Raw genomic sequence first — 15,734 nt, 5'->3', positions numbered from 1 at the left:
GCTGTCTAGGCGTTATTCTTGGAAATTCCCTTCCTAAACCTCCCTAACTCTCTCCCTTTCTCTCTCCTCTTTATAACCTGTTTAACCAAATCTTATGCAGATCAGTGGCAAACTTTGTTTGATTATTGCCTTGGGACGACTTTCAATAGATCGCAATGAGATAGCTGCTCTGCTATGTACGAAACCCTGAGCCAGAGTCAGGTCGCCTACGAATATTTTAGCACCACATTCCCAACAAACATGCTGTGTATTAACAGGAGAGAAGTGGCGCCCTTCTGGCCACGCTCCAGCCCTGAATCGAGCAGCACTCCGCACTGATCGGAGTCAGCTATTCCAGGCCAACCAGTGATCCGCAGTGCTAGGATATCACTACATTTAGGTGGGATTCTGACTTAGAGGCATTCAGTCATAAACCCACAGATGGTAGCTTTGCACCATTGGCTCCTCAGCCAAGCATATACACCAAACAGTTTATTAAGTTAAAGTCATAAAAAAATGCTTTATTGTTTTTATTTATTCCCTGATTGGAAAGTCAATTACAACTATGGACACTTCTTGGACTTGCGTCACAATTCCTGAAAATCGTGTTGTAAGTCAGAATATCATAGATCAGCACTAGTTTTCCCATAGGGATAATGGTATTAATGAGGGATTGGTTCCCAAACCAAAGCTGGCGGTCACTCATAGGGCACCTAGCAGTGTAAAATGCTCTCAACTCTTGCCCTGCCAGGCAATTGTTGATACCTGCGTGCTTAGCACAAGTTCCTCAGTTGGTGTAGGTGATATAATGAACAGTCAGAAGTCTCACAACACCAGGTTAAAGTCCAACAGGTTTATTTGGAGTTGAGGATCTTATGCAGATCAGTGGCAAACTGGTAACACATTATTTGAGAACTCTTCATTCACCTGAAAAAGGAGTGGCGCTCTGAAAGCTTGAGCTACCAAATAAACCTGGTCCAATGCCGGCATCTCCACATCATCGATATAATGAAACCAATCACTGTCAGTTCCTTGTTTAACTTTGAACTTCTGCGAATCTGAACATAAAAATTAGGAGCGGGAGTAGGACCAAAGAATTTTGGTCTTTATAATGTTGTAGATTCTCCGTTTAAAAAAAATTTCAACTGCTTTCAATTTTATTAAATATTGTGGAATTTTAATTCTTTGTTTTGGCCCTTTGAGCCTGCTCCACCATTCAATAAGATCATGGTTGATCTTCTCTTGGACTCAGCTGCACTGATCCACCTGCTCATCATAAGCCTTACATTTTTGAACAGTAAAGAAATTATCTATCCTTGCCTTAAAAACATTCAATGAGGTTGCCTCAACTGCTTCACTGGGCAGGGAATTCCACAGATTCACAACCCTTTGGGTGAAAAGTTCCTCCTCAACTTAGTCCTAAACCTGCTCCCCCTTATTTTGAGCCTATGTCCCCTAGTTCTAGTTTCACCTGCCAGTGGAAAACTTTCCTGCTTCTATTTTATCTACTCCCTTCATAATCTTATATGTTTCTATAAGATCTCCCCTCATTCTGAATTCCAATGAGAATAGCCCCTGTCTACTCTGTCTCTCCTCATAAGCCAATCCTCTCAACTCCAGAATCAACCTAGTGAATGTCCTCTGCATCCCCTCCATCCTTTCTCAAGTAAGGAGCCCAAAATTGTACACAGTACTTCAGGTGTGGCCTCACCAACATCTTATATAGCTGCAACATAACCTCGGTGTTTTTAAACTCCATCCCTCTAGCAATGAAGGACAAAATTCCATTTGCCTTTTTTAATTATCTGCTGCACCTGCAAACCAACTTTTTGTGATTAATGCACAAGGACACCTAGGTCCTTCTGCACAGCGGTGTGCTGCACTTTTTTAACATTTAAATAATAGTCTATTTTGCTGTTATTCCTACCAAAATGGATGACTTCACATTTACAAACATTGTACTCCAATCACCAGACCCTTGCACACTCACTTAGACTATCTATATTCCTTTGCAGACTTTCAGCTGAAAGTCTTCACATTTTGCTCTGCCACTGATCTTAGTGTCACTACATTTGATCCCCAACTCCAAATCATTTATGTAAATCATAAACAATTGCAGTCCCAACACTGATCCATGAGACACACCACTAGTCACTGATTGCGAACCAGAAAAACACTCATTTACCCCACTCTTTGCTTTCTGTTAGTTAACCAATCCCCTATCCATGCTAATACATTACCCATAACACTGTGCACCTTTATCTTATGCAACAGCCTTTAGTGCGGCACCTTGACAAATGCCTTCTGGAAATCCAAATACACCACATCCAAAGGTTCCCACTGTCCACTGCACACGTAATGTTCTCAAATTCCACCAAATGAGTCAAATGTGACCTGCCCTTCGTGAACCCATGCTGCATCTTCCCAATGGGACAATTTATATCCAGATGTCTTGTCATTACTTCCTTGACGATAGATTCAAGCATTTCCCAACTGGAGAAATTAAGCTAACCAGCCGATAGTTACCCACCTTTTGTCCACCTCCTTTTCTAAACAGTGGTGTCACATTTGCTGTTTTCCAATCTGCGGGAACTACCCCAGAGTCCAGTGAATTTTGGTAAATTATCACTAGCGCATTTGCTATTTCCCCTGCCATCTCTGGGATGCATTCCATCAGGGCCAGGAGACTTATCTACCTTTCACCCCATTAGCTTGCCCGACACTACTTCTTTCGTGATAATGATAGTTTTTAGGTCTTCACCTGCCATAGCCTTCTTGTCATCTGAGCGCATATTAAATATAATGTAAATGTATAAATGCATTAAAATTGTGGCACTTACACCAAAGAAAACAGAATAAAATACTTGTTTCCAACCTAAGAAAGATGGTTCAATCTGTCCAGTGGTGGCGCACATGTGAACATCCTAGTATGATGTCATAAAGTTGTGATGTGGAGATGCCAGTGTTGGACTGGGGTGGGCATAGTTCAAAGTCTCACAACACCAGGTAAGAGTCCAATAGGTTTATTTGGTATCATGAGTTTTCGGAGCACTGCTCCTTCATTAGGTGAATCGGGTGGACCCACTCACTTGATGGAAGGAGCAGTGCTCCGAAAGCTCCTAATACCATATAAACCTGTTGGGCTTTAATCTGGTGTCGTAAGGTTGAAACTAACATTATAAAGTCAAAAAGGGGCATCAATTTTTAAACACTGTACATGCCATTCATTGCAATTTGAATGTCATAAAGCCAAGAATTGCCTGTAACACATTTCTCTCAACTTTCTCTCTGGTAAATTTTAATCTACCTGTAAATTCCTGCAGTGTCTATTTTTAAGAAGAATGTTTTCATTATCCTAAAATATGTCAAAATACTTCATAGTAAATTACTTTTGGAGTAACCAGTCATTCTCCATCAGCAACTTCTAACAAGCAGCATTCAGAATAAAAAATATACAATCCAGGTTTTTAATTCATTGTGCTGTGGGGGAATTAAAGTGATGGACACAAAACGGTTGCCCGGAAGGCAACCATTAACAGGCACTGGCTTTTAGCACAGACAGTTACATAGAAGTTAAAACATGCAGCAACCGAAATGCTGCAGGAAACTGGTCAGAGCTTGAGGCACTTCAGAAAGGGCAGGCCCAGAACAATGAGTCTGAGGTCAGCCACATTTGGGGACATACATACATAAATGTAACAAGATCAGCCACTGAATAGATCAGAAAAAGTCACTGATAGAGGACATAACTGCATAAGTGTATCCATTCTATGAACAATGATATGTTAATTGTTCATGTCCGTACCTGTCTGCTTGTAACAATGTGTTAACTATCGATGTCCGTTTCCGCCTACTCAACTGCTAATGTCTGTACTGCCTATTATCTAAAAGGTATAAAATGATCAACTACCATTGTGTAGTTGAGAAGGTAGATGCCAAGTACTGCAGAGTACCAGTGCTTTCTCCTGAAGTTTCGTATCCGAAATAAAACTGAATAGCTGAAACCTCCAAATCTGACCCCGAAGTGGTAAATTTCCCACAACAATTGGCGTAGTCGGCAAGGATCTCATTGCTGGTAAGTTTTGATCAATTGGCCACGATCAGAAAGCCGGGGTAGAGATCACTGAATCTGTGGGAGTCAGACGAGGTCAATAATACAGTTTAAAAGGGGTTAAAATTAAGGGGTATTTAAAATGATAAGTATTGATTGTGTACGGTATAGTGATAAGTACTAACTGCTGATAGTGACAAGTAACTGTTACTTGTGCTGACCGACTAGAGGACAAGGAAGTGTCGGTCTCAAACGCGCAGCATTAGACCAGTTGTTGAGAGGGGAAATCCCCCACGCGAAGGTCAGGACCCCAAAGTGGGCATAGTGGCACTTAGGATTGTGAAGCACAAGAAATGCCTGAATGTAGCCGCGGGGAAGCAGCTCATTTGTGGACAGTGTAATGGGATTCATGTTAGCTCAGCTGAATGGACATACCCATTTGATACTTCCCAGATGGTGGGATCAAACAGGAGGTCAAGTAAACTGAGCAATTGGCAGTATAAACAAACGAATAATCAGGACACTAAATGCTACCAGGCTAAGAAGGAATTTGTATTCCTCTTCAACAGTACTTACACGACAGAAACACCAAGCCTCCTGATCCTTTTTGCAGTAGGAACAATATGACCACTCACTGTTCCATGCCCTCAGAAGGGGCATATCCGGAGAAAGACAGTAAACTGCATTATCAGCAAAGAATTCTGTGCTGATTGGGAAACTCCGGGCACAATGGGATCATCACTGGCATACAGGTTCCTTGGACCCCTATCTCTATCTCGGGGGCGGCGTTTGGGGGCTGCCAGAGGGTGGGCAGCAGCAGGAGTAATTAGTGCAAAAAACAGGAATCATATTGTTTGTGGACTACCAGTCCTGGGAAACAGCACTTCAAAAGCACTGGAGGCTGTCAACCAAGAAATGGCTGAATTGAGATTAATATGCACAGCAGACACAATATGCAGTGGACAACCAGTTAGCACAAGGGGGAGTGTGTACAATCACAGGAAACAAATGCACAAACCATGTCACAGACAAATCCTATAATATTACCCAAGTCATTAATAACATCAGGGAACAACTTGGTAACTTCAGACAGGGACCCAAGAAAAGAAGTAGCTGGCTGGAATGGCTAGTGGGGGGGATCCTGGGGATCCTATTTATTGCACGGACTGGTCATACTCATTTCAATTGTAATTGTCTGTTGCCTAATTGTTGGATGCCTTAATGTCTGTTGTAAAGCAATGGTGACACGAATTGTGCCAAGAGCCAGTGTAACCATTAAGGAAGAATACATGATGGGAACCCCTGAAGACAATGAAGAAGGAAAGAAGATAGACCTCTACATGTGAAGATACACCTATTGGTCTGGGGATTATTAAATCATAATCTTGACCAAAAAGGGGGAATGTTGTGGGGGAATTAAAGTGTTGGACACAAAATGGTTGCCTGGCACACAAAATGGTTACCTGGGCAGGGACATTAACAGGCACTGGCTTTTAGCACAGTTATTTAGAAGTTAAAACATGCAGGATCCAAAATGCTGTAGGAAGCTGGTCAGAGCTTGAGGCACTTTAGAAAGGGCAGACCCAGGACAATGAGTCTGAGGTCAGCCACAGATGGGGACGTAAATACATAAATGTAACAAGATCAGCCACTGAATAGATCGAAACCAGTCATTGATAGAGGACATAACTGCTTAAATGTATCCATTCTATGAACAATGATATGTTAACTGTCCGTGTCCGTACCTGTCTGCTTGTAACGATGTGTTAAATATCGATGTCCGTATCTGCCTACTCAACTTGTAACGATGTGTTAACTGATAATGTCTGTACTGCCTATTGTCTAAAAGGTATAAAAATGATCAACTACCATTGTGTAGTTGAGAAGGTAGCTGCCAAGTACTGCGGAGTACTGGTGCTTTCTCCCGAAGCTTCGTGTCTGAAATAAAACCATATTGTTGAAACCTCCAAGTCTGACTCCGAAGTGGTAAATTTCCCACAATTGGTTAAGAGAGGATAGTTTGCTTGGAGAATTACCCTAAAATCATGCTGTGGAAATTTTTAACATTAATCTAAACAACCATAACTGAAAACGTAACACTATCACAAGAGCACAGATAATCACTTAATTATTACTGTGCAGAACGAAACCATTCAGTCCATCATGTCTACATCAACTCTCCAGATGCGCAGTTCACTTGGGGAGAAGGTGGGAGAATGGCGCTAAGTGAACTGCTCATCTGGAGAGCTGATGTAGATTTGGGGAGAAGGTGGGAGAATGGCGCTAAATCTACACATTGTGCCTTTTCAACCAACAGTCTAATTTCCTTTTGAATGCCTCAATTGAACGTGCCTAAACCTCTCGCTGTATGAATACGTTTTTTCACATAATCTTTCTGCTTCTTTTGCAAATTACTTTAAATCAGTGTTTGCTTATACTTTCACAAATGAGAACAGATTCTTCCTGTCTACTCTGTCCAGTTCCCTCATTCATGATTTTGGAATATCTCATCAAATATCATCTCTTCTCTATTTTCATACTTTCTCTAAGGAAAACACTCTCAATTACCCCCATACCCCCTCCTCTTCCCCCACCACCACTCTGGATTACCCCCTCTCCCCATACCCCACCCCCACTCTGGATTACCCCCCTCCCCATCCCCCACCCCCACCCTGGATTACCCCCCCCTCCCCATCCCCCACCCCCACTCTGGATTACTCCCATCCCCATCCCCCACCCCCACTCTGGATTACTCCCATCCCCATCTCCCACCCCCACTCTGGATTACCCCCCCTCCCTCTCCCCCCTCCCCATCCCACTTTGGATTACACCCTCCCCATCCCCCACCCCCACTCTGGATTACCACCCCTCCCCATCCCATACTCTGGATTACCCCACATCCCCCCACTCTGGATTAACCCCACCCCACTGGATTACCCCCCTCCCCATCCCCTCACTCTGGATTACCACCCCTCCCCCTCCCCACTCTGGATTACCCTCCATCCCCCACCCCCACTCTGGATTGCCCCCTCCCCACCCCCACTCTGGATTACCCACCCCCTCCCCATCCCCCACCCCCACTCTGGATTGCCCCCTCCCCACCCCCACTCTGGATTACCCACCCCCCTCCCCACCCCCACTCTGGATTACTCCCTCCCCGCCCCCACTCTGGATTACCCACTCCCTCCCCACCCCCACCCCACTCTGGATTACCCCCTCCCCTACCACCACTGGATTACCACCCCTCCCCCTCCCGTACTCTGGATTACCCCCCATCTCCCCACTCTGGATTACCCCCTCCCCACCCCCACTGGATTACCCCCCCTCCCCATCCCCCACCCCCACTCTGGATTACCCCCTCCCCTCCCCTCCCCCACTGGATTACCCCCTCCCCATCCCCCACTCCCACTGGATTACCACCCCTCCCCCTCCCGTACTCTGGATTACCCCCCATCTCCCCACTCTGGATTACCCCCCTCACCCCTACTGGACTACCCCCCTCCCCATCCCCCACCCCCACTGGATTACCACCCCTCCTCACTGGATTACCCCATCCCCACACTGGATTACCCCCCTCCCCCTCCCCACAATGGATTACCCCCTCCCCCTCCCCACAATGGATTACCCCCCTCCCCCTCCCCACAATGGATTACCCCCCTCCCCCTCCCCACAATGGATTACCCCCCTCCCCACAATGGATTACCCCCCTCCCCTCCCACAATGGATTACCCCCCCTCCCTCTCCCCACAATGGATTACCCCCCCTCCCTCTCCCCACAATGGATTACCCACCCTCCCCATCCCCCAACTCACTCTGGATTACCCCCCCACCTCCCTCGGAATTAACCCCCCCTCCCCACCCCCCACCTCCCTCGGAATTAACCCCCCCTCCCCACCCCCCACCTCCCTCGGAATTAACCCCCCCTCCCCACCCCCCACGGAATTAACCCCCCCTCCCCACCCCCCACCTCCCTCGGAATTAACCCCCCCTCCCCACCCCCCACCTCCCTCGGAATTAACCCCCCCTCCCCACCCCCCACGGAATTAACCCCCCCTCCCCACCCCCCACCTCCCTCGGAATTAACCCCCCCTCCCCACCCCCCACCTCCCTCGGAATTAACCCCCCCTCCCCACCCCCCACCTTCCCACCCCCACCTCCCTCTGGATTACCACCCCCCACCTCTGGATTACCCCCCCTCCCCAGCTCCCACCTCACTCTGGATTACCCCCCCCATCCCCATCCCCATCCCCCCCCAGGACCCCATTCCCACCGGGACCCCACCCTCCCACCCTCCCCCCCCACCGGGACCCCATTCCCCCACCTCCCCCCTCCCCCTCTCCCCCCCTCTCCCCCCCTCCCCCCCTCTCCCCTCCCCCCCTCTGGATTACCAGTCCCTATCCCCAATCTCTGGATTATCCCATCCCCCCCCCCCGGTTACCCACCCGCTGCCGCGGATCCTGTCGGTGAAGTTTGCCCAGGCGATGCCATCCGGCCTCAGCCCGGGAACCAGCTGGAGCCGCCCGTTCTTCCCCAGCACCACCGAGCGGTGCAGCTCCTGCGAGGCCGCGCTGCCCGCAGCCAGCAGCAGCAGGAGGAGGAGGAGGAGGCTGGGGCCCGATGACAGGCTCCGGCTCCCGGGCTCCCCATCGCTACCGCTCCGAGCCTTCGCCGCCGCCATCACCCCGGCTCGATCACATGACCCGAGCTCCAACCAGGCCCCAGGTTCCCCTGGCCCCAGGGTACCCAGACACTGACCATCGGAGCCCTGGACACTGACCGTCGGAGCCCTGGACACTGACCATCAGACACCCCGTCATCAGGACACTGACCATCAGAGCCCAGGACACTGACCATCAGACACCCCATCATCAGGACACTGACCATCAGAGCCCAGGACACTGACCATCAGACACCCCATCATCAGGACACTGACCATCAGAGCCCAGGACACTGACCATCAGACACCCCGTCATCAGGACACTGACCATCAGACACCCCGTCATCAGGACACTGACCATCAGACCCCCCCTGTCACCGGGACACTGACCATCAGAGCCCAGGTCACTGACCATCAGACACCCCGTCATCAGAACACTGACCATCAGACCCCCCTGTCACCAGGACACTGACCATTAGACCCCCCCTGTCACCAGGACACTGACCATCAGAGCCCAGGACACTGACCATCAGACTCTCCTATCACCCAGGACGCTGACCATCAGACTCTCGTCACCAGGACACTGACCATCAGACCCTCCTATCACCCAGGACACTGACCATCAGACCCTCCTATCACCCAGGACACTGACATCAGACTCTCCTGTCACCAGGACACTGACCATCAGACCCTCCTATCACCCAGGACACTGACGTCAGACTCTCCTGTCACCAGGACACTGACCATCAGACCCTCCTATCACCCAGGACACTGACATCAGACTCTCCTGTCACCAGGACACTGACCAACAGACCCCCCCATCACCGGAACTGACCATCAGACCCCCCTGTCACCAGGCCACTGACCATCAGAACCCAGGACACTGACCATCCGACCCCTCCTGTCACCAGGACACTGACCATCAAAGCCCCCTGATGGTCTGATGGTCAGTGTCCTGGTGACAGGGGGCTTTGATGGTCACTGACCATCAGACCCCCATCACCAGGACACTGACAATCAGACCCCCTGTCACCAGGACACTGACCATCAGAACCCTCTGTCACCAGGCCACTGACCATCAGAGCCCAGGACACTCAGACCCCTCCTGTCACCAGGACTGACCATCGGAGCCCAGGCCACTGACCATCAGACCCCCCCTGTCACCAGGACACTGACCATCCGACCCCCCTGTCACCAGGACATTGACCATCAAAGCCCAGGACACTGACTATCAGAATCCCCTGTTACTGACCATCAGACCCCCCTGTCACCTAGGACACTGACCATCAGAGCCCAGGACACTGACCATCAAAGCCCCCTGTCACCAGGACTGACCATCAGACCCCCTGTCACCAGGACACTGACCAACAGATCCCCTGTCACCAGGAAACTGGCCATCAGACCCCCCATCACCAGGACACTGACCATCAGACCCCTTGTCACCAGGCCACTGACCATCAGAGCCCAGGACACTGACCATCAGACTCCCCTGTCACCCAGGACACTGACCATCAGACCACCTGTCACCCGGGCACTGACCATCAGAGCCCAGGACACTGAGGGTCAGAGTGTCCTGGGCTCTGATGGTCAGTGTCCTGGGTGATGGGGGGTGGTGGCCTGATGATCAGTAACAGGGGATTCTGTTAGTCAGACTCCCCTGTCACTGACATCAGACCCCCTGTCACCCAGGGCACTGACCATCAGACTCTCCATCACTGGCCATCATAGAACATAGAACACTACAGCACAAACAGGCCCTTCGGCCCACAGGTTGCGCCGATCACATCTATACCTACCAAGCCATAGAACTATCTGTAACTCCCAATCCCATTAGATCCCATATACTCATCCAGAAGTCTTTTAAAAGCGGCATCCGATTGCACTCACTTACCACCCTCTGAGTGAAAAACTTACCCCTAACATCTCCTCTGTACTTGCTTCCCAGCACCTTAAACCTGTGTCCTCTCGTAGCGACCATTTCAGCCCTGGGAAAGAGCCTCCGAGAATCCACCCTATCTATTCCTCTCAACATTTTATAAACCTCTATCAGGTCACCTCTCAACCTTTGTCTCTCCAGGAAGAGACCTAGCTCCCTCAACCTATCTTCATAACACATGCCTCCCAATCCAGGCAACATCCTTATAAATCTCCTCTGCACCCTCTCAATAGCTTCCACATCCTTCCTGTAGTGAGGCGACCAGAACTGCGCACAGTACTCCAAGTGGGGTGTTATAAAGTTGCAGCATTACCTCCCGACTCCTAAACTCAATCCCTCGATTAATGAAGGCCAGTACACTATACGCCTTCTTGACCACCTCCTCCATCTGCGAGGCCAATTTAAGAGTCTTATGGACCCGGACCCCAAGATCCTTCTGCTTTTCAACACAGCTAAGACTCTTACCCTTGATATTGTAGTCCTGCATCCCATTGGTCCTGCCAAAATGGACCACTACACATTTATCCGCGTTGAAGTCCATCTGCCACTTCTCCGCCCAGTCTTGCATCCTGTCTATGTTACGCTGCAACTTCTGACATCCCTCCAGACGATCCATAACACAAACCCCCCCTGTCACCAGGACACTGCCCATCAGATCCCCCATCACCCAGGACACTGGCCAACAGACCCTAGGATACTGACCATCGGACCCCCTCTGTCACCCAGGACAATGACTATCAGACACCATGTCAACCAAGACACTGACCATCAGGATCCCCTGTCACCCAGGACACTGACCAATCAGACCCCCCTGTCACCCAGGACACTGACCATCAGACCCCCTATCACCCAGAATACTGACCATCAGACCCCCTGTCACCCAGAATACTGACCATCAGACCCACTATCACTGACCATCAGACCCCAGGACAATGACCATCAAACTCCTCTTATAACCCAGCATTGCCCAGTCTCTCTTGGTCTGCATTAAGCCAGAATGCAATCACTTTCACTTCTGTGGGAGGGACATATAGGCCGAAACGTCAACTCTATTTCTCTCCACAGATTCTGCCAGACCCACGGAGTTTATAAAGCGTTTTCTGCTTTTTTTATGCATCCACTTTGATGGTTTGTAGCATTTGATATTGTATTATGCTTATGATATTTAAATTGCATGTTTTTGTAGCGTTAGACGTAGGAAGGAAACCCTAAATCGGTTATTAAGACGCACGATGCCTTTGAATGCGGGTCTGCCAAATGTCATTGACTGAAAGTTAGTGAAGTGACGCTCCAGCTTGTGTCCGGGATGTTCGTGTTTAATGTGAACATACGTGAAGAAGGGAGGTTGAACCAATTCTCCCGTACTCCGGGTGTGTGTGAGTTAATTGGTGCAGAGCCTATTTAAATAGGGGAGGCAGCAAGGTCCAACAACGATGTGGGGTCTAGAGCTGAATTAGTGGTGGTTAGGTAGTCGGGTTTGTATCAGATGCGATAAAGAAGTCTATTGTCAGTTCACGTAAGTGTTTTTTCAGAACACAGCACATTATTCGATTTAGTTCGATGTTTTAGAAGCTAATTCATGGGCGTAATTCTAGCAATTGGGTTTGCCCTGGACATACTTGAGTAGCGTATACTTCCTGGTGCACACCTGAGACTGCGAGGCACAGCAAATGTGGGAATCACATGTATTTTCTCTTTATTTCCCCCGTTTTAAACAAATGGTTCTAAGCTTCTCATCTTCTTTTTCAGATACCGAGTTCCAGTAATGAGGGTTGGAAACGCGGCCGGGGGCTGTTGCTCCTTCTTGATCTGGACTATTGCATGTAGTGTAACTGAGGCTCAGACAACAGCTGAATCATATCATTTTGGAACTGTTGTAGGAAAAAGTGAACCTTGCTCTTCTCTAACCGGCATTCGCAATGGAAGCTCACTTAATCTGTTTGGAGGGAGTGCTGTGGAGGTACTTTGACCCGTACTGTGTGAAACCTCGACCCCATTTAAAAAAATATTTTAATTCGAGTATTCTGGAGAAAGTTAGTTTCATATTTTTTTTATGGCTAGTGTTTTTTTGAAGGGGGCTGTTATCACGAGTTGTAAGAACATCTCCAACCCGGAGTGTTTTTTTTAGATGTCTCAATAATCATAATTGTAAACCACTTCCTTTTATGACTAGTGCAATTTCCCTGTCTTCCCCGGGCAGTTTTTGAAACAAAGCTATCCCCTCGCCCGCTACCAAATCCGGGGAAATTCAATTCCAATCTTAATCAAAGTATCTCCAATTTATTCGGGGGGCGGGGGGGGCGAAGGAGGCTTCTCTTCGCACACTGCCTGTCGAATACTAACCGCCCCCACCCCCGCGCTGCCTTTGCGTTGCCAAACTGTTTGGGGACTTGCTTGTAAAGGCATTTGATTTACTTGAACTGTCTGTAAATGCGAAGAATCCTTGGGGAGCGAAGGAGGCCATTCGGCCCATTGAATCTGCACCGACAACAATCCCACACCAGGCGCTATCCTTATAATTCCCCCTGAAACTAAAGGGGCAATCCCATCCAGACCTGTTCCCCTTAACCCCAAATATTTACCCTTAACCTACACATCGTGGGACACTAAAGAGCAATTTAACATGGCCAATCTACCCAACCTGCACACTTGTGGAATGTTCTCGAGACTACACAAGCTGATTTTTAAAAACAATAAATACTGAGATATGGATGATGTTAAGTGTGGCATTTCTTGCCCTTGATTTGGAAGCTTGCTAAACTGGAGTGGGGGGTGGGTGTGGTAGTGAGTCAATGATATCTGAATATGTATGTAAGCCAGTCCTGTTGAAAACAGCAGCATTTTTCTGTAAAAATGCATTTGTGAACAAAATGAGATTTTAATGGCAATCAATAGTTTCATGGTTACCATTTTAGTGAGGCCAGCTTTATGTTCTGTAGAATTTAAATTACTGTCTACTGCCATGGTTGAGTTTGTCTCTAGAGTTTTGACCTAGTCTGGATTACTAGTCCCAGGTATTTGTGTGGTCACAATGTTGTAACATTGGAAGTATAGCAGATTGCTTCTACAAATAGTGGTGAGTCAAATGGCTAGTTTTCTGCTGGCTGAGAATTATTGGTGTGGGCACCCATCCCACTCCAATAAGAAAAGTAAAATACTTTGGAAACTGAATAAATGCAGCAGGCCTGGCAGCATGTGTAGAAAGAAACATAAACAGTTTATGATATTGTCTAGTGTTGGGATCTTTTTGCAACTATCCAAGAGGGAAGATGAGCTAAATTTTAATCTTTGAAAGTTGGCACTTCCAATGGTGTATTACCACTTCAATATGGCACTGTGGCTTGGATTACCTGCTTGAAATCTGAGCTGAGATGGGCAACATCTCTGCCCAACTGGGTCATTATTTTTAAACTTTCACATTAATTAAATGAAATGCCTTTGATATAAAAAAAACTTCTAGTGGGAGGAAATGTAGTGGGTTTTAATCCCGAGAAGGGGTGGGGGTGCAGGGTAGTTGAAAGATTAAATGACAAGGGAATGGTAGTAAGAAGCCTTTGCAGCTCAGAATAAATATGATGTTAAATTGAAGTGTACATAACTGCAGTTCCTCTTCCAGGAGTGTTTGTGATGGTGAGAAGGGTGTGCTATCCTTGTACTTCTAAGAGAATTTCCTATGGGAATAGGAGGGATTGTTGAGTGGATCAGGATGTCCCAGAAGAATTCTCCTGGAATGCTGAAAAGGGACAAAGATTTAATTGCAGATGGAAGGCCAGTTGGGGGAAATTTACCTTGCAGGCAGACCTATCAGTAGCACCATGGTATGCATTGTACAGAGGAGGTAGTGAAAGTGGAGTAAAGTTGTTGAAGCAGGGTATGAGGAAGCTATGGGGGTTGGGTGGTTTCCTAGTGACTGATCTAGGAGGGGAGGTAGGTAAGATTGAGGGACCATGAGGAAATAGAAGCAAAATTATTTGCTAACATACCAAATGTGTTGGGGAAGAGGGAAGCCTGTATAGGGCTGGAAGATTTGTTCCAGATATCCCACAGCAGATGGGTTACAGTATTCATAATGACTTTTTATTTGGAGGAAGTGAGTGGAATTGTATGTAATGCACCTGCTTTGTGGGACAGTGGCTGATGACAATTGTGCCATACACGTACACGACTTGTTTCAGGGTACCTCACTGTTGGCCTTGCCTAGCCTGCCCTGGCTAGGTCAAGTTGCTACTCATAGCTGCTGACCCTGACCAGCTGGCTCACCTTGTGGCTAATCTATAATTTTATTGACCTTTAAAGTACCAGAAAAATAAGAGATTATTTCTAATTACAGTCCTACCTTGGGCTCAATCAAAGATGATGCAAGTTGACAGGGTGTAGCATTGCTTCCCCTCTCAGGCTTGATCTAACTGCTTCAGCTTAACCAAAAGGCCAAGATGGCTTTGAAAAATTGTATCCCATAAAGCCTCAGTTTGACCTCATTTGCTACCCTGATCCTTTACTCAATCCTAGCTGGGGCAAACCATGATTGCAGGCACCTCAAGTACAGTGGGCTAGCCTCATCCCCTGCCTAATCATGCTTTCGCCTCTGCCAGGTAATTGTAAGTCAATTGCTGTGGTGAAGTAAATGGCTGGAATATGTATTGTTTACATGGTAACTTGGATACCACTGACTATTTTCTTTCTTTCCTAGTGTCGCAATGTTGTACAGCTCAATGGGTCACAGTGGTGTTCATTTGTAAAAACTACTGAAGACTGCAAACTTGATGATGGATTCATTGACTACCTCTGGGGGGCTGCCTGTGGATTTCCCCACCATTTGCTGCCATTGGCCATTGTATTGTATGTAAGTTGTAACCATTTTTTTGAGATGTGGCATCTATCATGTCAAGTTCTAGACTAGGAAGATGATGCTAGTTGTTGCTCCTTGTTGTATCGAGCCATACACATCAAACCAAATATGCAAGTGAAAATATTGCTGAAATAGTTTGATATATTCCTAACTATCAAATTTAAGTTGGTACTTTGAGTTCACCAATGTCAGATTTATACAGCAATGAATTCCAAGGTTGTCAATGCATTATTATAAGAACATAAGAACATAAGAAATAGGA

General features: G+C 47.6%; 2 protein-coding genes across 3 annotated transcripts in view; one reads left to right on the top strand and one right to left on the bottom strand.

Annotated features, from left to right (window-relative positions):
- The window catches only part of plbd2 (phospholipase B domain containing 2), a 44,095-nt gene extending 35,371 nt beyond the window's left edge, over window positions 1-8,724 (bottom strand). The window contains exon 1 of the mRNA XM_080208392.1: window positions 8,473-8,724. Coding sequence (XP_080064518.1) covers window positions 8,473-8,708 — 236 coding nt within the window. The 5' untranslated portion in view covers window positions 8,709-8,724. The remainder of the gene's footprint in view (window positions 1-8,472) is intronic.
- A 3,276-nt stretch (window positions 8,725-12,000) lies between these two features.
- slc8b1 (solute carrier family 8 member B1) overlaps window positions 12,001-15,734 on the top strand; it is a 30,382-nt gene continuing 26,648 nt past the window's right edge. Inside the window, exons 1-3 of one of the 2 annotated variants that reach the window (XM_080208390.1) lie at window positions 12,001-12,139; window positions 12,373-12,583; window positions 15,314-15,466. In XM_080208390.1, the coding sequence (XP_080064516.1) occupies window positions 12,389-12,583; window positions 15,314-15,466 (348 nt within the window). In that variant the 5' untranslated portion in view covers window positions 12,001-12,139; window positions 12,373-12,388. Of the gene's footprint in view, window positions 12,140-12,273; window positions 12,296-12,372; window positions 12,584-15,313; window positions 15,467-15,734 lie in introns of those variants that run through there. The other variant, XM_080208391.1, reaches the window with a different exon arrangement.

The sequence above is a fragment of the Carcharhinus amblyrhynchos genome, chromosome 20, assembly GCF_965287045.1.
Source record: "Carcharhinus amblyrhynchos chromosome 20, sCarAmb.v2.hapA, whole genome shotgun sequence".
NCBI lineage: Eukaryota > Metazoa > Chordata > Chondrichthyes > Carcharhiniformes > Carcharhinidae > Carcharhinus > Carcharhinus amblyrhynchos.
This window is presented reverse-complemented; position numbering and strand designations above follow the sequence as displayed.